The sequence below is a fragment of the Molothrus aeneus genome, chromosome 2 (genome assembly GCF_037042795.1).
Source record: "Molothrus aeneus isolate 106 chromosome 2, BPBGC_Maene_1.0, whole genome shotgun sequence".
Taxonomy (NCBI): domain Eukaryota; kingdom Metazoa; phylum Chordata; class Aves; order Passeriformes; family Icteridae; genus Molothrus; species Molothrus aeneus.
Genome location: NC_089647.1, coordinates 86,886,279 through 86,909,988, shown reverse-complemented (window position 1 = coordinate 86,909,988; position 23,710 = coordinate 86,886,279). Strand labels below are relative to the sequence as shown.

The 23,710-nt window shown below is 42.3% G+C and overlaps 1 protein-coding gene across 2 annotated transcripts in view; it reads right to left on the bottom strand.

The window, feature by feature from the left end:
* Positions 1-378: 378 nt before the first annotated feature.
* NPAS2 (neuronal PAS domain protein 2) overlaps positions 379-23,710 on the bottom strand; it is a 104,333-nt gene continuing 81,001 nt past the window's right edge. Inside the window, exons 10-21 of one of the 2 annotated variants that reach the window (XM_066545237.1) lie at positions 22,860-22,966; positions 21,559-21,706; positions 20,882-20,963; positions 20,042-20,183; positions 19,212-19,318; positions 18,947-19,039; positions 12,984-13,130; positions 7,152-7,346; positions 5,691-5,863; positions 5,106-5,198; positions 3,029-3,215; positions 379-1,881 (exon numbers count right to left, since the gene is read on the bottom strand). In XM_066545237.1, coding sequence (XP_066401334.1) covers positions 1,690-1,881; positions 3,029-3,215; positions 5,106-5,198; positions 5,691-5,863; positions 7,152-7,346; positions 12,984-13,130; positions 18,947-19,039; positions 19,212-19,318; positions 20,042-20,183; positions 20,882-20,963; positions 21,559-21,706; positions 22,860-22,966 — 1,666 coding nt within the window. In that variant the 3' untranslated portion in view covers positions 379-1,689. The other variant, XM_066545238.1, reaches the window with a different exon arrangement.

Genomic DNA, 23,710 nt, shown 5'->3' with positions numbered 1-23,710 from the left:
CCCCAAAACTCAGGACAGCAGTGTCTTAATACACTGAAGCTGGACATGGGTCAAAGCCCTGGCCTATGCTGAATCAAACTGTTCTTTAAACCATCTGTTTTGTGCTAATATAAAACTCTTTGGTTGGAAGTACAAAGCTGCCTGAGGTCTTCAAAGGTGCTTAAAGTTTTAAAGGTGCTTAAAATGAGCTGTCTTCACTTGCAGCTAATAAAACTTCCTGAGCTTTCATTCTCAGTGTCTATGCCATGACAAAAACTACAAGGGAAAATACTTGGTATTGCTAACTGGGTGCCTGACACCATTCAAGTCTGTGGCTAAGATTAAAAGTCTAAAGTGAATCACATAGTTCAACAGTCACAGGAAAATGTGTGCAAGTCCTGCAATAAAGCCTTTTGGCTATTTTATTTTATTCTACAAATAAAGACAACTGTCCATCATTAAATGGAAAAAAATAATAGTTTGAGTTGTATATAGCATGAAACAGTAGTTCCCTTCACAAAAACATTTCTAATTCATTAGTTTATTACAAAATACCCACTCACAAAAAAACACAAGCACAATCTTTATACTTGTGAAATGAGTTGATATTTCATATACAAAATAATTTCCACATAATTCCATATAATTTTATTTTATATAGAAATAGGTCATTATTACAACAGCTGTACAATACACTACTTTTTATTTAATAATTACATAAAATCTTTCTTAGAAACATATCAACGGAAAACATACAAAAAAAGCGAAAAGTGCATTTTCTTTTTTTTTTCCTCCAAAGGAAAATTTAATCCCAAATGTTATAATGAAAGAGATATGTAATAGTCTGCAGCATCCCAAGTCAGTGGGCCAAAACACAGTGCATATTTCTCAGAGACTTGGAGTGGGTGAGTTTAGGTTGAAGAAGGATTCATGTTGTACTACCGGAGAATTGCATGATTGTGCTTACAATTTGAGTTCTCCTTTGCAATCACAATTCATGTAGGAAACAGTCCAGTGTGGGTTGTGGGTTTGTTTTTTTTTGGTTGGTTTGTTTTTAGTAATGAAGAACAGTTAGGGTAAGCTGCATAATACTTTTCAGATTCTAAATCAAGGGTTATGAGCTGTAGACCATCTTCACCAATGGCTGGGCTTTTTCCTCCATTGGATGTGCTAATTTGGCCACAAGAATAAAGAAACAAACTTCTCTTTACAGAAAGTGCCTAGTTTTCTCATCTGTGCAGTTGTGCAAAATAATAACAATAATCATAATAAAAATAATCTCTTGTTCTCTCCTCGATAGACCTTTGATGCAGTGCTTTTCATACACAAAAGAAGAACTGAAACAGTGAAGGCCAAGTACCTCATGAGTCTGTTGGCAGTCTTTTGGAATTGCCAGATGGCTTCCAGAGTGACATGCCGGGACTGACCGCCTCTTCCCGTGCTCCCAGTGGTGATGGAGGCTGCACAGGATAGTGCTCCTTGTGATTTTGCTCTGTCAGTACATCCTGTGCTCACGACACAGCGCAAACGGAAGCCAGCGTGCTGGGAATGCGCTGTCCGTGGCAGTCTGCACTCTGGGCGTACTTCTGTCATAGAGCTTGGAAAGAAATGCTTGTGCAAAAGCCAGAACAGTAAGTACAAAGTCATTCTCTTCTGCCCCATGTGCCCATTGGTTAAAGCTAATCGTGCATTGATTGTGCTGGTGGGACTCTATCGCAGTGGCTGTGGTAAATTTGATGATTCTGATAAACTATTCCTTCTTCTTGATGTTAGCTGTTGCTGTTGTTGCTGCTGCTGCTGCTGCTGTGTTTGATGATACCCCATATTTCCTTGCTGTGGTGAGTAAGATGGCAGGAGCAAAGAATCGGGTTGTTCATTGTGCAAAGAACTTGGTGTTTGCACCTACAGATAAAATAAAATTTATCATGGTGTTTGATTCTTTCATGCGTTAATGCTCTTTGTCCTCAGGTTACAGGATACTTAGAAATACTATTGGTTTGCTGGCTTCTATTTCTGGAGCTGTTTGGCATGAGGTTAGCTTAACTAATGCTAGAAGGAATGGACATAAATTGCAACAAAGAACATTGAAGTGGTTTTCTCACAGTAATGCACTGCCTGGGATGTGCAGGTTATCCTGAAAAGCCTGTTTGGGAACCGCGTGGGTGAACATGTCAGAAATGACACGGATGGATGGAATAAATGAAACAGCATTTTCTAATGCGTCTCATGCTGTCCCTTCTAGCCCTTCCTTTTCCTGAGCTTACAGTTGGGTGTGACCTTGCAGTGTTGAAGCTGATGTGAATTTTGCAGATGCTTTATTTGAAACAGTATCTGCCAGATTTTTTTCATTAATTCTCAGGCTATGATAAGGATTTCATTTCAATAACAAGAGTTTAATAATTTGAGGTTGGTTATACTCTTTCAGTGATGCCAGTGGATATGTGACCAGGTTTCAAAGACTCAGTCCAGCTCCTGTTGAACTAATACAGACACACCTCATCTCCCCCCTTTACTTTAGTATGTGTTGAATTAGGTCAAAAATAAGTATTTTTACATATTCAAATCACCTGGTTCTTCCAGGCAACGTGCTCCACTTTATCTTCTTTGCCTTGTGGAGTTGAGAAAATATGTTAGTTTCCTGAAGGGATCCAGATATCTGATCCAGATCTATTTTATGTTGATGCCGGTAATTAAAAATCATCTTTTGACTTGTAAACTAAGCAAATTTTATACTGAATAAAGAGAACAGAACAAATCCTAAGGCATTGATTTTCTCCAGCTGGAAATAAACTTTAAATATATCCAAGATAATCTGATTATGCTTTAAATGTACAGAATTAGTAATTTCCTTTTAAATATTCTGATTGTTCCCACTGCTTCCTTGCTGTACTAGTACCGGCCACTGTAGCAGTGCGTCACACGTCAGAATCTCTTAAATGGACATTTCTGCCAGGATCAGGCTCCAGCAGAAAGCTGGGGCCCCATTTGCACAGCCCACTCACCTTCTTACTCTGTGTGCACACTTTACACATCATCCTCTTTGTCCTACCTGCAGGTAGCGTTGTTGCTGATGCTGTTGGTGCTGGAGTTGCATAGGTGGCAAAGAGGATGGCTGGGAAGGTGGGGTAGTGGTGAACCCTTGGTTTAACACTGCTTGTCCCATCAGTACAATTGGAGAGCTGCTGCTGGAAGTCTGCACTTCCAAACTTTGAAACATTTGTTGGGTTTGAGAATACCTATGGAAGAAAGAAGCAAAACAATCAAGAACAAAGTGTTGGAAACAAAGATCTTCTCTTAAAAGGGGGATGGCAATCCCTAGTCTTCCTAAATCATAGAATCACAGCATGCTGACCTTAAAGACTGTCTAGTGCCAACCCACCTCCCATGGGCAGGGACAACTTCCACTAGACCAGGTTTCTCAGAGCCCCATCCACCAATCTGGCTTTAAACACTTACAGGCATAGGGAACCCATCACTTCCCCAGGCAACCTGTTTCAGTGCCTCACCACCCTCACAGTAAAGAATTTCTTCCTAGTATCTAATCCAAACCTGCCCTCTTTCAGTTTAAATTCACTACCTTTTGTCCTATTCCAATATGCTCTTGTAAAAAGTCCCTCCCTTTCTCTCTTGTAGCCTCTTTTAGATAGTGGAAGGCTGCTGTAAGGTCTCCCCATGCCTTCTCTTCTTCAGCCTAAACCCCCCAGATAATTCCCAATAAATGATTCCAGTGCATGGGACCTGCTAATAAGAACAACAGCACTACTGGCAGTATTGCTTTCCCTTACTCTGTGCATGAGCTGGGCTTGGAGGGAAGAATACATCTCACCTCAAAATCCAGATCACATTTTAGATTCATTAAGGATTCTAGTTTATGCACATCTTGTCTTCAGCCACAGCATTCACATCCCCGGCTCATTAAACCAAATGGCCTTTGATTCTGTTTTAATATGCTGAGCCCTGAACTGCAGCAAGAAAGAAGAAATGCACCTCCTGTCCTGCTGCCTGTGCTCCCCTGTGGGGGTGGTGATCTCCTGCAGACACAAGGCTAGGGTTGATTACTTCCTAAGCTGCTCATACACATATTGCCACATAGCAGCAGTTCCCATCACCATGAGCCCCGCTCTAGGAACAGAAGAAACCTCTAGAAACCCTCTGGAACGAGGGATGTGACAGAACCAAAATACTCGTCTCTTCTTGCCATTCTGCTTTTGCAAAGCAAAACTTAAATTTGTGTTGTTTTGTGGAAGTCTGTGGGCAAAACCACAATGGAACTATTGCCAACCCAGCCTAATTCTGTTTCTCCTGTAAAGGGTGATGAGATCATAGTGTGGCTTGTGTTCACTCAACAGCTGTTCAACATTAGGGTTTAGTTAGAAATGCTACAGTCTGAGTACTTGTATGAGGATGTGAGCTCCTATAAAGGGGTCCCATGAGTCAAGTCTACATGAACTGGGAGATGCATCTTTGCAAATAAGGCCTCTTTTATTCAGAGGCTTAAAAGCAGAGCTACAATATTTACATTTGACAAATTATCTCAAGATAATTTTAAACAACAATAATGATGTTTAAAAAAAAACAACTACTGAATACCTACATTCCTGAGGTAACATTAGAAGAGTACTGTTTTGTAAAAAGAATTATTTTTAAAGGAATGATGTGCAAACAGTTGCTTATTATTTTATCAGTTCACAATTAAGTATAGTGACAAAAAACAGCTTAAAAAAGGGTATCTTTTGACCAGTGTGTTCTGCCTCCTTCATCTAAGTTTTGAGGAGATGAAACAACTGAGGTGATGCTTTCTATTTTCACCAATCATTTAACTGAGCCAATGCTGACTTTCTCACATTTACCTTTGGTGGGTCAGAAGTTCTAGTGCTGAAGCAGGCAGCATGTGAGGGACAAAAATTCCCCCAGCCATGGCTTGTTAAAATGCCACCGGCACTTTGTGTTTCTCTCTGTCACTCTTCCTGATATGACCAGGCAGGATAAGGCTGACCCAGATGCTGGAAGGCAGGCTCAGCACAGTAACACATTCCCAATATTTATAACTACTTCATCATCTTACAAAAGAAGGCTACTTCCCCTCAAAAGCAACTTTGATGTTTTATCTTCGACAAGGCACGTACTTGGCCTGGGATCCCACCATGCTGTGGTCTGAAGGGTGTCTTGCATTACAGGACCCAGGCATCATGGGCTGAATAGGCTGGCTAAGCAACAATCTGGCACATGAGGGAAAAAAAAAAAAGACATTGCTGGAAGAGAAGGACCATACAAATCCCACAGTGTGCAAAGAGAAGCGGCATTTTCACAGGCACCAGGCTGAGTGTGAGGAGGTCTGACCCAGCTGCTGGCTGTGGCAGGCGCGTCCTGGGCCCTGCGAGGCGGAGGCTGGGGCAGCGCCTGCCCTCTGGGGCGATTCGGGTGCCCGACATACACCTCATAAATCACTTTTTACCATTATTATCTGCCAGGGTATGGATGCTTGAATAATATTTTACAACTTCGATTTAATTCACCTTGTGGTCTTCAAAACCAGCAGCAAGGTATCAGTTTTCATAACGTTATTGGTTGACACAGCTACAGTTTGGGAGTTTTAATCCACCCGTGCATTCCTGCAGTCCCAAGAGCTGGAGTGCACCGCGCCCGCTGTTCCCGCCGGGCAGGGCTGTAAGCCCAGCCCTCAGCCCTCCGAGTGCGGAGCCCGCCCGTACCTGAGCTGCTGGTCGTGGCTGCAGCCGGCGGGCGCGGGGGTGCCGCCGCGGGACAGGCCGCCAGGGGGCGCCGCGGGGCCGCCGCCGCCTGAGGCGAACGGCGCGGGCGCGGGGCGGGGCGGGGCGCGGCCACCGCCCGGCGCCAGCTCCGCGCTCCGCGCCGCCTTCGGGCCCTGCAAGAGAAGCGGAGAGAGCGGGGAGACAGCCCGGCTGCGGCACCAGTGCCTGGCGGTGCCGCCAGCCGGCTCCTGCCACCGTACGCGAAACGACTGTCATGGCCACGGCTGCCCCGGGCCCGCTTCTGCCGACCGGCAAACCTAAACGATCCCCCCCAGTTAAGGCAGGAGCGAAGTTAAGTGTGAGGAGCTGCCGCCGAGCCCCATGATAGGAAGAGATCAAAGAAAAAAAAGTGTTGTTTTTCCTCCCGCCACCCCCATTTCACAGAATGACTGAACAGGTCGGGTTGGAAAGGACCACAGTGGGACAATCTGGTCAGGCCTCCCTCATCCAGCAGGGCCATCCCAGAGCACAGGCACAGGATCGTGTCCACAGGTACAGGATCGTGTCCAGACAGGTGTTGAGAATCTCCAGTGAGGGAGACTCCACACCCTCTCGGGCCAACCTGTTCCAGCGCATGGTCACTCGCACAGTGACAAAGAAGTTCTTCCTTATATTCTGGTGGAACTTTCTGGGCATCAGTTTCTGCCCCTTGCCCTGTATTTGTTATACACTCTCTACTTTAATAGAGTCATTATAACACAGGTATGAAGGAGGTGAAATGCTACAGCTGTGGGCTCAGAAGACAATAATGGAAATATGCTTGCCACGCAATCGGGAAGCAGAGGAGCTCAGTTTTCTGTGAAGGGAGGTACAACAGGTGGGTGGAAGAGCAAACACTGGAAATGTTGAGAAACCAGCAGTATGAACAAAAAGCCAAACCTAATAGCTTTCACAGATATCAGTTACTGCTCAGGCTGAACTTTATTTTGCTCTGCAGGAACCTGTTAACGTTCACAGCCTGAGGGTCTCAAAAGAATCTCAATGTATTCTGTGTGCCACCACAGCAGACAGGCTTTGTTGCATTGGTGGTGTCCGACTGGGCTCAGGGAGCAAGTATTCTGAGAGATCTCACTATTTCAAGTTTCCAGTGTGATCAGTCAGGTTTCTTTCAGGACCACCTGAAGACCAGTAAGTCACTGACACATTTTGCATGCCCCCCTGTTCCAATTTCAAGCTGAAACAGCTGCTCAAGTAACCCCCCTGGCTGAGATTTAGAAAAAGGCTTTAAGGTAAGGCAAATGCTGTAGGGAAACCCTTTTTATAGGCTGCCCTTTTACAGAAGCATAAGAAAGGGAAGGCAAAGGCATAGTTACAGGACTGACATGATTTTACTCGCTTGCTTAAGAACAGCTCAGTGTCTCCTTTCCATCTAAATGCTTCTCTGTTCAAAGAAATGATTACCTGGCTCGATATCACACTTGCTTCTCTCAGTGACTGCTGGTTGGTTGTTTGTGAAGATGTGATTTGTCCTTGAAGTTGAGAACTGGGGACAAGCTGCTGCTGAGAAAGGGTCCCTGACCTCTGCTGTAGCTGTTGTGGGTCCAGCTGCTGAGTATTGCTAAAGCTCAGGGACACTGTTGGCTGCTGTAAGATCATCTGGAAAAGAAGAAGGGAGGATTTATTTACATAGCCCAGATGTTTTGAATAATGAATGTGACAGAAGTAAATCCAAAGGTATATTCTAAAATAAGGTTACCACATTTCTGGAATCACAACACATTTACTGTTAGTTGGAAATCACCTATCATTCCTGCATTAACAGCTCTACTGTCTCTAGTTTCTTGGTTTCTTGTTCTGCAAGTGCACCCATTACTTGTGAAATGTGTCTACAAGGTGCAAGTCCTTCTCCATGGGGCAGGCACAACCCTCTTAAGAGTATTTCCCAGTACATTCACTGTGTTCTGGGGCATCCTGACCAAAGAGAAGAGAGTAACTCCATGTCTTTTCAGTCCTTTCAACAAAATCCACCTGCCTTTCAGACAGAACTATCTTTGAATTTGTCTCTGGAAATTCGACACTTTACACCCAGCTGAGTTGTCAAATGTTTTTAATGAGGCCACAGTCAGGCCAGAGCTCTCCAAGCTGAATGGCCGTGTCCTTATCATTGACAGGATGTGTAAACAGACAGTCACTGTCATTTATCTGATTTCCCATCAGGTAACTGTCACCTGGTGTTCTTCCTAACTGTGCCATGCATTCGACTTGTGTAAAAGAGCTAGCAGCTCCTCTCTTAGTGTTTCTGTAATGTCCTCTCTACTTTTGCATTTCAAGATGAAGCTTTCTTCTTTAAAAGTTACAGGACTTGGGAATTTTTGCTCTTCTAGGGGCTATTTCTTTTATTACAGCTGTAAAAAGGGAAAACTAATCTTTTAAAACAATGCATTATTAATGCCACAGGCTCTTTTTGCAGTATTTCAGACCTAGCCTTTCTGCCACCAAGGGCTGTATGGAGATACATATCCCACACTGTTGACGTAATTTTTGGATCTGATTCTGATTCCACACCACTGCTACATGTATGGAACTTCATTAATTTAAGTGGAGCTACTTAATTTTTAAATGAAATCAGAATCACAATTGTTCTCTTCATTATTCATCCATCAGTCTCATGCCTAGCAGTACATCTGAGGTATGCCCAGTAATTAGTACACCTTTGTGCAGCTTATTGCTGTATTAACAATTCCCTAAACTATCACGTCCCCTCTAATTTTTCCTGGAAAAAGCCCATAGCTTTCTCTAAAGGCCCAGCATAATGTATTGCTTTTCTCTGCAAAAGTATGGCTTGATCCATCATGGTTGTACTTATTTATCTAGCTTTAAAATCACAGCTTATTTAAATATGATAAATTTTTAATTAATTTATGCGTGCCAAGATTTTACCTAGGAAAAAAGGTACAGACAAAGCTTACATTAATCATCTGGGAGAAGGGGACAATTAAGGAAAAGCAACATCTTGTTTCAGGTGCTGCAGGCTAACCACATCTCAGAGATGTCTGATAGGAATAAATGGGTCAAGTGACAGGGTTGGGGCTGCTGCTTGCAGCAGGTCTGAAACTAGCTCTGAGTGTTTTCTGTTAAAAACGCTGCTCACTGACTTTGGAGCCTTACATATCAGAAAGACAGATGGTCTTGCAACTTCTGCCAAGTAAATAGGTCTTATTATGAATAAATCAAAGACAAATATAATGAAAATTCATTTTTTTGTTTATTTGCTGTACATAAAAGCTAAGTTTTGGACATGTTTAGTACATGAACTCACTTGATTAGCCCTAGCCGTGAGATGGGTTGCCATTGATATAAAATTGGATATAAAATTCAGAACAGGCAAAGCAAGTGGTGCATGTGAAAAAGTGATGGGAAGGGAGTGTGGGCCCACTGGTACTGGACAGATCACTGCAAATTAAGAGACCTTTAGGAGGATTAGCTTAGTGTCCTCCTTGTACATGGCACACAGCACTGGAGAAACACTCAGTTCACCCAGTGCAAATTCAACATCTATCAAGGCGAATGTCAGGTGGGGTGTGAACTTGCAGCAGACTACTTATTTAGCACGAACCTCCCTGTGTGCTTACTTCACTTCCAGATGAAGGCCAAGGAGTTTATCCTCCAAAGAAAGCAGAGTAACCTACTTTGCAATTACCAGAGTGTGCCACTGGGTAGGAACGTGCACAGTTAATGGTTGGCAGCTCACACACCATAAATTTAGAACCAAGTTTATCCCAGTAGGCCAATTTCATTTGTTCGTGTGTTCGTACCCTGAGAGGGCTCTGAGTGTTTCATACCTGGGGACCCTCTGTTGCCATTATAATGGCCAAAGCAGCATTGTTACCCCCTGGACGTAAATGACCTGGAAAAAACAAGCTTAGAGCAGGAAGCAATGGTGGCCATGTCCCTGCAGAACTGAAAACTCAAGAGTTAACCTGACAGAGGATCGAAGCATGAAATTTCCACTTGTTAGTTAAACCTAAAAGCTTAATTTGTACAAAATTAATGGTGGTTTTTCATAATGTGCCTCTTTTGTGATAGTCTTGTCTGAGTTCCCCCAAAATGCTGAAATACAGCAGCTTTAAATAACAAGAAAAACCTTTTCATAAAATATCAAATCTTTCCCTTAGTAGATAAATTAGCAGCCCCCTAACTGTATTGCTGCTAATGACATGTCTCGTTGGTGATTTTGTGGACGGCAAGGTCAGTGAAGCATCTTACAAACATTTTTTAATTGGCCAGATTGTTAACATACACAGCAAAGCAGCAAGGGAGAGGAGGGACCCTCTGACACTGCTGCCCCCTCATTCCAAGATAGAAGGGCCCTACAGCTAATGGCTGAACCACACTGACAAGGCATCCTGAGGAAAACATCTCTTTGACTCTACCTGTCCTTTGGATAATCAGGGCATTATAGCTTTTGGGCTCATCATTACAGGCATCAAGACTCTTTCTTTATGTAAAATATATAAAGATGAGAAGCACAGCACTGGGAAGCTGAGATTCATGACTTTGAAGAGATTCTGCTTTGCAAATGATGGGTGGCTGTGGATGGTCTTGATTGTAGTTCTTGCAAGCTGGTCAGGCTCAGCCTTTCTGCCTTCCTCTTGCATCTGTGAATCATTAGCTAGACTGTTCAAACTAGAGCAGACATAGCATCCTTCAGACTTCTGAGGTTACTCTTCCTGTTCTTGTCCTTCGTTGTCAGGAAGAGCAGTAACAGGGATCTAATGGGGTTTTGAACACTTTTATTCAGGGCCTGCAACCCTCCTGACAGTTTCATCTTTCTCTGCACAAGGCTCCTGCAACAGTTTCAAATGCAGACTACTGTGCTCAACATCTGTCTGTCTGGGAAAGCATTTCTTGGTGGACTGCTGTACTCTGAAGGAAATGGAAATCAAGCTTAATTCTCCATGGAGCTACCTGTACACTTCTATGTGGAAGGGAGTGAACCAGTGGGGATGATATGCTAATAAATCAGCTAATAGGGGAAAAGCAGGGAACACTTTCCCCTTTTCAGACAGCCTACATCACTCCCCCACACTTACAGCTCTATTATGCAGTGTATTAAAGACACCAGAAATGTCTTTAATACACCGCTACTTGATAGTAGCCAGTTTGTTACTATGCATTTTAGCTTTGACAGTAGACACAGATCAATGTCTGCAGACATCCAGCTCCCTGAATGATGAAATCTGTGTAGCAAAGCACGTGGTTGGATTTCTGATTTAACAGTTTACTCCTCGCTGCTTGTGAGTCACAAAAGAGCTGCATGCGAAAGTGTGCAGCTTTCTTTCAAATTGCCCCTAGCCAAAAAAGACAAAAATTATTCCTCATCTATCCTTGCAACAGCACAGTAATTTCTTTCTGTGTTTTTTGTTTTTTTACCTAGAGAAAGTGGGAGAAGAAAAAGGTCCTGGCCAGGAGTCAGTGTGACCACTTGCATCTCATCACCTTGTTTGATTGCTCTGAGGAGACCAAAAAGTACACAAAATACAGAGGATGTGTTCTCCATCCATCGTTGCTGGATGATCCCCATCCAGCATTGCCATTTGAGGCAAATATGCAGCCCCCTGCATTTCCAAGCTCTTTCCATTCTCCCTGCCTCTCAGGACTGCATCTGTAGTAAGCTGGAAATTGGTAGGTACTGACACTTGTAGAGAACTTGTAATGGTCTGAAAATACTTGGTCCAACCTGGTGCAGTTTTCATGGGAGAGGACATTACCCAGATGGTGTAAGTCAGAGCTACAAACTGGTAAGGGAAGGGGGGGAAATACAGATCACCCCACCATTTATTTACCCTCTGGGATTCTGCCTGAGCTCCCTGTGAGTGGACTTGAGAATCTGTCCCATGCACCCTAATGCATATAGGAGACAGCTTTCTAAAAACAAAATCTGTTTCTTGCTTATAATAACATGCTCTGAAATTTTATTTTTGCCTGAATGATGAGAAAAGAGTGTGTATGATTATTGAAGACGTCACCAGGAGAGAGTAATGGTTGTCACCCAATTAAAAAGAGAGGAAGTGACAATATCATGTCTCTTGATAGTCATAATAACAATAATAGCTTTCAGACATGTGACATGATTCTGAACTGAACACCTGTTAATTGCATAGAGACTTTCTCTTCCCCTTAATCAAAGTCAGTGGAGAACCAATAGAAGAAACACACTGAAACTAAACCTGGTCTCCCTATGTGATTGTATGGCAGCAGGAACAGGGAGTTCTGGGTTTGGAACCCGCAGCTGCTGTGTCGTCTTACAGCAGTGCACATGCAGCACCTTAGGTGGCAAAGTTTCTAATTTGGCTTTGCTGATCCCTTAATTACCTAAACATACAATCCCAATTTGTTAATGTGTGAAACTGCATTTCACAGATGCTGATGATTGGGTGAAAGTCTTATTTCAGTGTGGAAGTTGCAAGCAAAATTCCCACTGACTTCAGTAGGTCCCATCCTGTTTGTAAAATACTCTTGAGATTTTTGTTTCCTTGACAAAGCTTGTCTTCTAAAATCATCTTGTTAGTATAATACTCACCAAGTCCCCAGTGCCACATTACTACCAAGGATCATTTAACGTGGCATTTATAGTTAAATTATGAGGAATATAGCAGTAATCACCCACATTCAAAAAACTTCCATAAAACAGGATGATTTGTCCACTTCTTGTTAAAGGAAACCTGTGATCTACTAAACTGCACTTACTATTATTTTTGAGGTTTGGTAGATGTAAGGGGTACAAAGCATATACTGTATCAGAGAATTCTACCTCTGTGTAGGAGGTGTCAAAGGCAGAAGCAGAGCAGGCTCAGTCAGCTTCACCCTAAAGCCTTAAGCCTGTCTGGTGAAGAAAAAATTCAGATGCCTCCAAGGTGTGAGCAAATGAACATCAGCAGAATTTCAGGGGGTTTATTGTGACAAGGAAGCCTGAACTTCAACATTCTTTCTACTACAGCTGCTCAGTCTGAAGACTTGGTTGATAAAGTAATAAAATGCTATTGTAAATGACCCTAATTATTCTCCTCCTCCTAAGGCTGAGGTATTCCTTCCTTCTCGTCTTCCAGAGAGCTCTTAAACCTTTCTTGACATAGGTTACTCAAGAGCCTTTTAGAGGGCATCATCCCTCTAAAATTCAGATGACCTACTTTCCACGTGTCCAGATATCCTGGACTCTGGAACAATTTTAATTTGCCAAGCCTATCAACAGAGAGAGGATGCTTGACTCTGTCCCTTCCAGTAGTTACACACCTGTACACTGGAGTCTTGGACCAGGCAGAGCTGCTCCTGGATCTTCTGGAGCTCCTCCTGCTGCCAGCGGATGTTGGCCTGCAGGATCCGTGTCCGCTGCTCCAGCTGGTCCTTGATGGTCTGGAACATGCTGAATTGTGCCGAGAACTGGGGGAAGGAAATAAAAAAAGAGGGGGGGGGGGGGGGAATCAGTCATTCTAATACAAGCAGGCCACAGTAGAACATTGTTCTGTAAGGAGTTACTGGTCTCTTGATTGTAAACCACAGCTAAAAACTAAAAATGTCTTTGTAATATACTAACGTGTAGACAGAGACATCTTGTCTATTTTCAGGGTTATGCATATTTATTAAATTTCCTCAGCTAGAATGATCTGCTTACAGTTAACCATGTTCTGTTGTAAGGACTGTTTTTGGGAGTATGCTACTTTAAAATATCAAGAGCATCTTAACTGGATGGCAAATGAGTGCATTATTTTCATTAGCTTGTAGTTTGGAGCCCTTAGTGTGGCATAACAGTATAATCCAGATGTGTTTTACTAATGCTTTCCTTTCTCAGAACAGAAATAGCAGTTCTGCAGTGCTTTGTTCTGCTGATGACTTACTAAGGCATCACACAATAGACCACAATAAACATTTTCTAGATTTGTACAGCTGAGTAGTACTTAAATGACAAGAAATACTCATTAAGTTATTTTTATATATGATATAAAATGAATAGCCCAACTCAGTGGAAGAAAGGCTGTTCTAAATAATAGTAAAAAATGGAGATCATTAATCAAGGTCAAGAAGCAGGTGCAACCTCCAATAGCAGCAACACTGGCACAAACTGAAATAATCAAGAGTTGTGGAGAGGACTAACAGCAATAAATCCCTAGTATTTGGTGCTTTCAGGTATGATTCAAAGTTCACCAAAGTTAATTATTACTTTAATAGGCTTTGGAATAATTGCTTTTGATAAGCTCATATTCCAAAAGTAAAAAAAACAGTCTTTGAAAAAAAGAACAAAACCCTTCAAAAAATCTTTTTAAGTTTTTATGTAATCAAGGCATCCAAGATCTTCTTGAAAACATGCAGGGCTGAGAGTGTGAAGCAAAAAGAAAAAAATTGCTGTGACTTGAAAATGCTGCCCTGTCCCTGTATCTGTTCCAGTGGCTCTGTGCTAGTGGGTGAGCTGATGCTTGCTGCTGGAACCTTCCTGCTCCATGGTGCACTGGCTTACATTGTTTCTGGCTTTTTAGTAGGAAAAAAAGATAACAAGACAGGAATTAAGGAGTGCTCTGGTGCTAGCAGGACTGTACACTTCCTTAGATGAAATTTTTGGCTACTTAGAGAAAGCTAAATGTGACAGAACACATTTGTATCAGCTAACTAGTACACCTTAAACCAGTTAAGTATGTGAAAGTACCTTTACCTTCCCTCTAGCAAAGCTGACATCTCCAAGTAAATGGCCTTTGGCAGAGAAAGAGCGAGAACTTCAGAAGGTTTATTTCCATTTATCAGGCAGAGGGTGGCTTTCCCACACAGCCTGGGAGGTCACTGCACAGAGTGATGGCCAGGTGGGGGTCAGTCTCACCAACCCTGCTTAGGGGCAAGGAGGGCTGCTAAGGTGGCACCTGCAGCTGCTGGTGACAGAGCCCCCTTTGCTGCCAGAGGCATCTGTGAGCACTCGCTGCTTGCACTGTCTGCCCAAGGAGGGGATGGGAGCCCTCGGCCCTGCTGTGACTCATGGTGCTCGTGCCTGCAAACAGCAGTGCCAACATCTGCAACCCACTCCTCTCCCAGAGCAGAAACATGGTGTCAAACCTCCCAAAGGGAAGTCTGTGTTACTTGGAATTGGTGTTACAGAAGCCAGAGAAGGGTCTCCTTCTTTCTTTCTTGCCCATGTATAAAGAATTAACCTGAGGAATGGTTGAGCAGAGACCTCAGATGTTTGGGAATAAGAACAAGTGACTCAAAGGGGAATCCACTGCTGTTCGTTGCAGCCCAGCCTTTTGGTTCTGAAGAGTCCCAGGTATTCTGGTTTTAGGACTGGAATGATGCTGTGAGCAACACATCATAGACGAGATGCAGCTAATTCCTGCTTTAACCTGGCCTGTACAGAAGGATCTTTTAAAAAGACAAGTCTCGTTATCTAATTATCTCTATATGAACTCTTTTAGCGAGGACTACTTTTAAGTTTTTAAAAGGATCCTTATTAGAAAAGGAATTAAAAACAGTTTTAGCAAAGAGCTTCATTTTAAGTGCCTGTCTTGGTGATGGCAGACTTTTGATTAACATGCAAATTCCTTGATGACCCTTTGAGAAAGGAACCTGATCTCCTTCAGTTGATCAATGTAAGAATTTAAAACTAGGTAATTTCACAATCACTTTATACTTCAAAAAGAAAAATAAAATCAATTTTCAGGCCTTAGTTTTAAATTTGAATTTGCTTTGCAAAGTTGCATACAAAAACGTATTGCTGTTGATTTTAAATTATTATTCCTTATTTTTTGGTGCAGGTTCTTATATTTAGCATATTCATCTTATATTGTCTTTTTGTTCTCTCTTTCACATGCTTTTTGTATTAAAATACTTAACATCAACAATTAGCTGGTATACTGGAGTGAAAGCTGTTATGGATGACGACAAGGAACTTTCTCTTTTGCTTTTTTCCTTTTTCTACTCTAACCCCCAAATTGTTGATAACTCTAACCATGACCCCTGTGCTTACAGAGCTCCTATTGTTTTTGTACAATGAGACACTAACAGCAATTGACCTGCTCCAGAGAGTATTTATCTCAAGATCATTAACCTCTCTACTAATTAAGGGAGAAATCTCTAATTGTATAATAAATTAAAAGAGCTTAACTCAAAACCTTTCACAGAAAACACTGCCCAGCTTTAACTCTGCCATTGGCATCAGATGAAGTTGCTCTTTATCTCACTTAGGTATTTACAAATCCACAGAATTCTTAGATAAGTGCACGTAATACACAGAAAACTGTCATCTTCCTAGATACAGTCAAACATGGGAGACTAAACCTGTGAGATCTCTTTAGTTGCACCAGTTTAATCAAGGTTTGTTAATGCAGGCAAAAAAAGCCCCCAAAACAAATAAGCAAAAACCACAGCAGTAATTTTAGTCCGGTTTCTTAAACAAAGAGTAAAATAAAGTGACGCATTTGGGATCATGTCAGCATATGTTCTGGCAGGGAGGGGCTCGATGCACTAGTGCTGGTTATGGTCCAGGGAGGCTCTACAGCCCAGGGAGAGGGACTGGCACTTCCATGCTGTGATTCCTCTCCTCCGCCATGCCCAAGGAGAGGTGTTTTTCTCTGCTGAGTGTTACCCCACAGTGCCAGGGTTACTCCCTCTCTCTAGGTGCTGGGGGGCTGCAGCCAGGGGTGGGGACCTGTGGCCCCTGTGTTTGTCAGGATAGTTCCTCATTTCTGATGTGATGAACAAAAAGATGGATGTCCCAAGACAATCTGTTCCTACAAGTGTCATGACAATAGGTAGCTGGGTAAAGAAAAGAGACCCTATTTGTTTTGTAGCTGAGTTTCCTTTAAAACTTTCTTTTCTGCCTATCTTCCAACCTTCTCTCAATTCTTCTGGCCCAAGAGATGAGCCATGTTTCTTGCTGGAGACATTCAACAGAGTTGAGAGAGTGTCAAAAATACCAGATTGCTGTAACTTCATGAAAGCTTTAGCTGAGCAAAGGAGAGAAGGATCCACTCATCCCTTGCTCCTGTGGGAAAGGCTGGCTCCATGCACCAGTCCTGCAAGGCACAGCCCCTGGGAAACTGGATTTCATTAGTTTTGCAGCTCACCGAACGACTTGTTCTTTCTTCCTTCATCTGAATAACACCTGCTCAATCCCAAACGGATTATTAGTGTTAATTATTATTCAGTCATCAACATCCGCTGTGTTGCAGGGGATTTTAATTTATGACAATGAGGAAGGCAAACAAACAAATATTCTAATTGGGAGCACTTGGTTTAAAGTAAACCATTTACATTCAGGTGACATCTAGGGTGACACTGTGCTGTCTGTTCATTCACACAAGCAAGGCACAAGCTAAAATTGCATTTCAGTGGAGACAAAACCATCACAGCCTTTGCTGGAAATAAAACTACTCAAAGTTCAAGCAGATGGTGCCCGAGGCAGCAGCTAGCTGCTCACTGCAGACACAGTTGTGCCCACTTATAATGTTTTCCCTGCTGCAGCCACCCTGTAGCCAAATGTTAGCCACAAGGATACCCAGGGCCTTCCAGCTCCTGCCATCAGTCACCTTCAGCTAAGGGCAAGTAGCAGAAAGGCAGCAGGGACAAACCTGTGCAGCTCCTCCTGGAAGCAGGGCACATGGCCACACCATTTCTACAAGCTATGGGCTTGTGTTTTGCCACTAAACTGCACAACTGGAAATGGTCAGCTAGGAAGCCAAGAAGGTGTTCCTGGTGGGATGCACATGTACCTGGATTTGTCCCTCACTCACCTAGTGCTGCAGGCACCTTTGTTTTTTGAATAATTAATTATATTGCTGTAGGCTGACATGTTAATTATTTTAAAGTGGGATGTACAGTGTAGTATCATAATATTCATAACAGTTTATGAAAATCACATGTGTGTGGAGACTTGGTACTCTCTACAGGAGTTTTACTGTGGAGTGTGAACATCAGCAGCCTGGGCTGCAATGTCCTGGTGTTATTTCCCTGCTCCATGTCAACCTTCATCCTGAGCTTTGCCAGGAGCACTGCTGTGACTGCTGCCAGAGGGCTGCCTGAGTAGACAGAGTCAGCCCTCTTCCTTTCATTAAGATTTCGGTGGCCCAAAGAGGCTTAATCAGTGACTGGATGGCACTCTAATTTGTCAGAAAAAAAAAAATGGAGCTGGTGTGCCAGAAAGAGCCTTTTACTGGGAAGGGACAAGGCAGTAGGCGTCTTGGTAAACAACTGGAAAGCTTCTCTTCACAAAGAGCTTTGATGGAGAAGAAAGGGAGGTAGAAAAAAGTCAAACAAAACACACAGAGACTTATAATACATAAACTAATTGATGTTTGAAAATGCATTAATGAATAACGGGGAGAAGTATCTGTAAAAGAAAATGAATGTTCAGAGCAGATAATTGATATGCTGTTTATTCGCTGCATGCTAGCATGGAGTCGTGAAGAGAATATTAAACATGGAAGATAAATGAGAATTTGTTATTTTAAAGCCAGGATCCTCAGGACTTTATATGCTTTATGTGCTACAGAAATAAACTCTGGGGTCTTGTGAGTGAGTATATGGTATCAATGGTAGAAGCAGTCTAGGTCCAGCAATACTCTGTCATTCCTAAAATCAGAGGATGACGGGTTGTATCATCACAGCATAACCACAGGAGAAAAACAATATGCTGGGAACATGGTACTCAAATCTGCTTCTTCAAAATCCACTGCAAATGTAACCCTGAGGTGATGTTTTGGGCCATCACCCACTTTTTTAATAGATTGGAGGAATATGAAATTTGTCTTCAGTGGCATCCTCACCATTACTGGCACACTCATAAAATGGGTGTTGTTGAATTTGCATATCCTATACTGCTAGTTAGTTCTGCATCAGCACAGCCAAACAGGTGTTTTTAGCAAGACTGGGTGTCTCTGTTAGTTTTTGGTTTTAATTCTCATTGTGAATTTGATCTTGAAGGGACCTGGTTCTGTAAAAGTGAAGTTGGAAATTCTTTTTCCATCTGGTTTTTGTCCTCTCATGAAACAGATGTGTGCACACCTGAACCTACATGCACCTGGGCTTCTGAACACCTGCATGCAGTTATATGTTTAAACATACAAGTGTAAAATTCAGATTACTTTCCCACAATATTTTAAGTGGTTGAGAGTTTGGATTTGGGGATTTTAGTTACTAGAGAGGTAACTTAAAAGCCCCAAAACGAGAAAGTATCAGGAGATAAGCAAGTGACCTATTCCACTTCCAAATCCCCAACTAACCTGTGCCAGAGGTGCAGGCTGATTTTGCAGAGTTGCTTGAGGCAGCAACTGCTGTGGGAGAAGCTCACATGGAAGCTGAGAAGGCAAAGAAACCTAGGTTAAAAAGAAAACAAACCAAAACTTTATTTAGAAGTTTGGCTCCTTTAAATTTTAGGTTTCTTCTAATGCTGTGGCTTCTGTGTAAGTTGTTTTTAATTGCTAAGCTGCATATGTGGCACATGCTGTTCCACCCTCTGCCTGTTTCCATGATTCCTTGTGAAGTTACCTGAAGAGCAGTAGGCTGGCTGAGTCTATGCACAGATAAATCCTGCTGTGCACTCGGTGTTCTCGGCAAGGGAGTGTTGGACTCCGTAATCAGCTTTGTTGGTGTAGCTGCAAGAAAAGCACCAGTGAGATCTTACATGCTGGAAATCAACCCTGTTTGAAGTGGGTAATGTGACAAGACCTGGGTAGAAATTGTAATGGCCTGGCTAAATTCTAGTGGGAGTCAGGGCTGTTCTTGTTGACTTCAATGGCAATGAAATTAAACTGATAAGGAGGGTCTGGGCAAAGATAAAAGTAAATGAGACAGATTATGATTCTATGCTCCAATGAGCAGTGCAAAAAGACCCATGAACTATTCTAAACCAGCTGGAACTCCCTTTATATGGGCCGAATAACTGTAAATTTAGGTTAGCTCATTGGCTTTTTTTCCAGACCAGGAAGCAGAAAGAGTATTCCCAAGTCAACACTGGAGCATCCTAAATCTTGGCCAGAGGAGAGTCACCCACAGGCTGTTACTACTCATGTAAGTCTAGAGAAATTTCATATTGCTCACGGAGGTGCCCTCAAATCTAAAGACAAAATTCTCATTTTTGTAACAGATTGAAACAGCACATTTCATGTCTAATCCCAGTGTTCATCTTCCAGCATTTAGGTGGTTGTGCTAGAACCTTCTCTCTTGTACATTACCATTTCAGCTTTTGCACTTCTTTGTCAGTGCATATCATCAATACCTCATAATTTACTGTTAAATTAGCAGCTGTGGTATATAAGCACACATTCTTTAACTTGGCTAAATTAAAAATAATTCCATAACTCAGGAATGCCACTCACATGCTGGGTCTGACTTGGGTGTGTGGGAAGATTTTGGTGAGCTCCTGGATGATGCTGAGGGTGTCCGACTAGCGCTGAGGATTGAGGCACCAATATCAAGTGCATTAAAGTGCTGTTCAGGATCCAAGCTGGCACCACTCTCCTAAAACAAACCAGAAAAGGAGAACAGCTACTGCATCTGTCAGAGGTGAAACATTTTGATATTTAGTAATGGTTGCACTCCAGTTCTTTGGCAGACCTAAAATGACTTGAGCAGAACTAATCTCAGGTAGGCCAGCAGACCTGGACAAAGGCATCAATGCCCCTTCCAAACAGCATCAAACTAATGCATTTTACAAACAACTATCACTGAGCTAGAAATAAATAGCAGGCTACTGCCATAGTAACTTTGTGCCTTCAGATGTTTTTCTGAATCTTTCTTTTGTGTTCAGTTGGATGTGACAGCAACTGCAACCTCTGTGAGACACTTGGCCGTGCACTGAGGATAAGCTTTGCTGTCTTTCCTCAAGAGATCACTGAGATGTGTCCAAGAGGGCAGATTGCCAGAAATTGTCCAAATGCATCTCTAAACTGTAGTACCTTGCCAAGGAAAAGTGAGATATCTTACACTGCCCCCGCTCCTGCCCATGTTCCACTTCATTTGTGGTTACTGATCTCCAGGTTTATTCTTTCGTAAACCCACCTGATTTATGTCCAAATAATTCAAATGAGCAATGAGTTCTGAAGTTAAGAGAATCCACCAACATTGGAGAAAGACAATGCTGGAGTCTTCAGTGATGTTAACATAGAACAAGTTGTGATTGCTACACAAGTTCATGAAAAAAGCTTTTCTCATTGTACCTTTAGTGCTGAGGACACCACCTCTGAGGACACTTCTTCCAAGCCCATCTCCTGTCTCCTCTCCACCCGAACATCTGCATAACTGAATGGAAAATATAATTCTATGTATCAACATGGAACTGCTATATTTCTTAAAATGTGCTTTCAGAGAGTGGAGAAATAAATTACTGTACATTTTACAGGTTAAATGAACAGCTGAAAAGTGACTTAAGTCAAATGCTACTGAAAAACATTTGAGAGTATTTTAATTTTCAGGTTTTGCTCTGTTCCTATCTTCCTGAAGTCAAGATTCATATTAAAGAACTATATAAAAAGGTCAAGTTCACATCCTACAACCACTTTATGACTTCACTGAAAAGCTTCTACACAGCTCTTTAAAAACAATGTAAGGATTAGAGAATGTGAATATTTAAGGATCTATTTTCTAATTTTGCACAAAATGAAAAAATGCCATAGTTTATCTGCCCCTAAAGTAAAAACAAAAAATAAGCTTAACATGAACTAAGGTTCAGTCTGATAATTTTTCTATAATTACCCTATTTCCTTCAGAAAGTTCAGGCTTAATTTTTTTGTTATGTAAATGATGTTATATTTTTGAAAGAAAATGCTGACAGATATGAGAATGCTCCTATCTTCCTGTCCCTTATGTCCTGGCCAGTTGATAGGATTTTCCATACCTTACCACCATGTGAGTGCACACAATGAACTCTGGCTTGGAGTTCCACTGGTGGTAGGTGATGTAGTAATGGGTCTGGAGCCAGATCCACTGCTGTCCTTTGGTCAGAAACCGATAGCAGCACGACTTCCCCTTGCCGAACTGCATCACTGCCAGCAGAAAATACACACAGCTTGTAGCACAGTTTCCCACGTGAAAATGACATGAAATGTGAAAAAAAAAGTGACAAAAGTATCTGTCATAGGTAGACAGGAGTATAAGCACCAATTTTGAGTAAGTGCTCCTCTCAGCCTTCTGACAGAACAAAAATCATAATGATTAGTAGGTATCTTCTTCTGACACTTTGGATAGTACATTCCTACACAGCACAATTAACCTTAAGTTTGGACACTAATGAATTAGTGTCCTCTACAATTTAAACAGAGATCTTACCCAGCTTTATGTGCTGATCACATACTGCTTAATTAGACACCTGGGATTATTTTCTAAGAGTGATCATCTTAAGTTCTAGAGCAGAAAAGTACAGGATAAAAATGCTTGAAAAGATGAGTATTGTGTGCAGATGGATTTAGAATGAAGTAAGCATATGAGATAACACTGTGCAAAGACAAAATTTGAAAGAAAATTCCCAGACTGACAAGAATTCAGACTACGGTAAACCAGGGTGCACTGAAGGTTTTGAAGATTCAATAACCAAATTAATCTCTTCTTTTTCCCCTTGGTGATTTCAAGGGGTTCCCAAACATCCACATATTTAGCCTTTCTATATTTCAATGTCAACATATAAAAACTAATGTTGACAGGATACTTTCAAGACAGGCAGAGGTGGTAATCTGAGATGTTAAAGCCAGTTCTGTAAGCAAATATTTGAAAAGCATTGCCTTATTTTCTTTACTTAGTGAAAGAGTTTTTCAATTAAATCCTAGTAGACTGTATTTAAATAATCACAGCTAATCCCAAATACACAGTGAACAACATTAGGGGAAATAATCCACAAGAACTGCTTGAACTATTTCTGCATATTCTTTACTAATAGAACAGGGGTCAAATCTGGCTTATTTTATCCATTCAGTGAGTCTCACTGGCTACTTTTGGGGATATAGAAGAGAAAATTATATTTTTCAGAGATTGGTAAGTCTCTCCCAGATGCCAATCAGCTGCAGTGTCTGCAGTCTGCTACAGCTCTGCTAAGATATACAGGCTGAGGCAGAGTCAAACCTCCCCTTCCAAACAACTTTTCACTGAAAAGAGGAGTCCCAGTGTCCAGTGACTTCCCAGGAACCCGGGCCATGTGATACTTACAGTGTTCATGGCACCTTGCCAGCAGCTCTAGGTCGTCTATGTGGTAATAGTCGTAGCCAGAAGTACCCAGCACTTCAAAAGGGAGGTATCCGATGATCGGCGGCGCTCTGCGGTTGGGCACAACAGCAGGCCATGAAACACAGAACCAGCAGTTCTGCATGTTGATGCAGAGGTGCAAACAGCCCAGATCTACTTTCACTTATCAGTGTATAGTTGTTCACCTCAGGGGGCTGGATCCTCACTTTCCCCCACCTTGAGCTTGAGATACCCAGCTGGGCACAGCAATACCGGCAGGCACCATCCCACCAGGACAAGACTATGACAACACCCCTCCACCAGGGAAAATGTGATTGTGGAAAGCAGTGCAGCTTCTCAGGGACCTTTATACAGGAATCTGCTGTGAGGGAGTCCTTCCTTGGCTGTGTGGTCAGGGGCTCTGCAATGGCTCCTGCAGCCCTTATACAGGGAAAAATGTGTGAGGAGGTGTTTGGAAGCCATCATCTGCTGGGACTGGGGGGGATAAGAGAGGAAATCATCTGTGCTGCTTTCCTCTGGGTGCCTGGAGAGCTCATCTGTGGCATGCTGAGGCACTTGCTTTGTACCTTTGCCAGCACAGATGCCTCAGGCCAGCATAGACTTTCCCTCCATAACTCAGTGGGAATTGCACACACGCAATCAATGACTGGATTTGGAAGGAAGGATTTCTGCAGCTGTATAATAATTAGCTCATTTTGCCATGTGACAGACTTTGGTCTGTTGATAATTTTAAAGGAAGGAAGAACAAGCTAATCACAAATTCAGCTGAAGAAATAGAGTCCTTTTGTTTCAAAAGCCCATTAAAAATAAAAGCA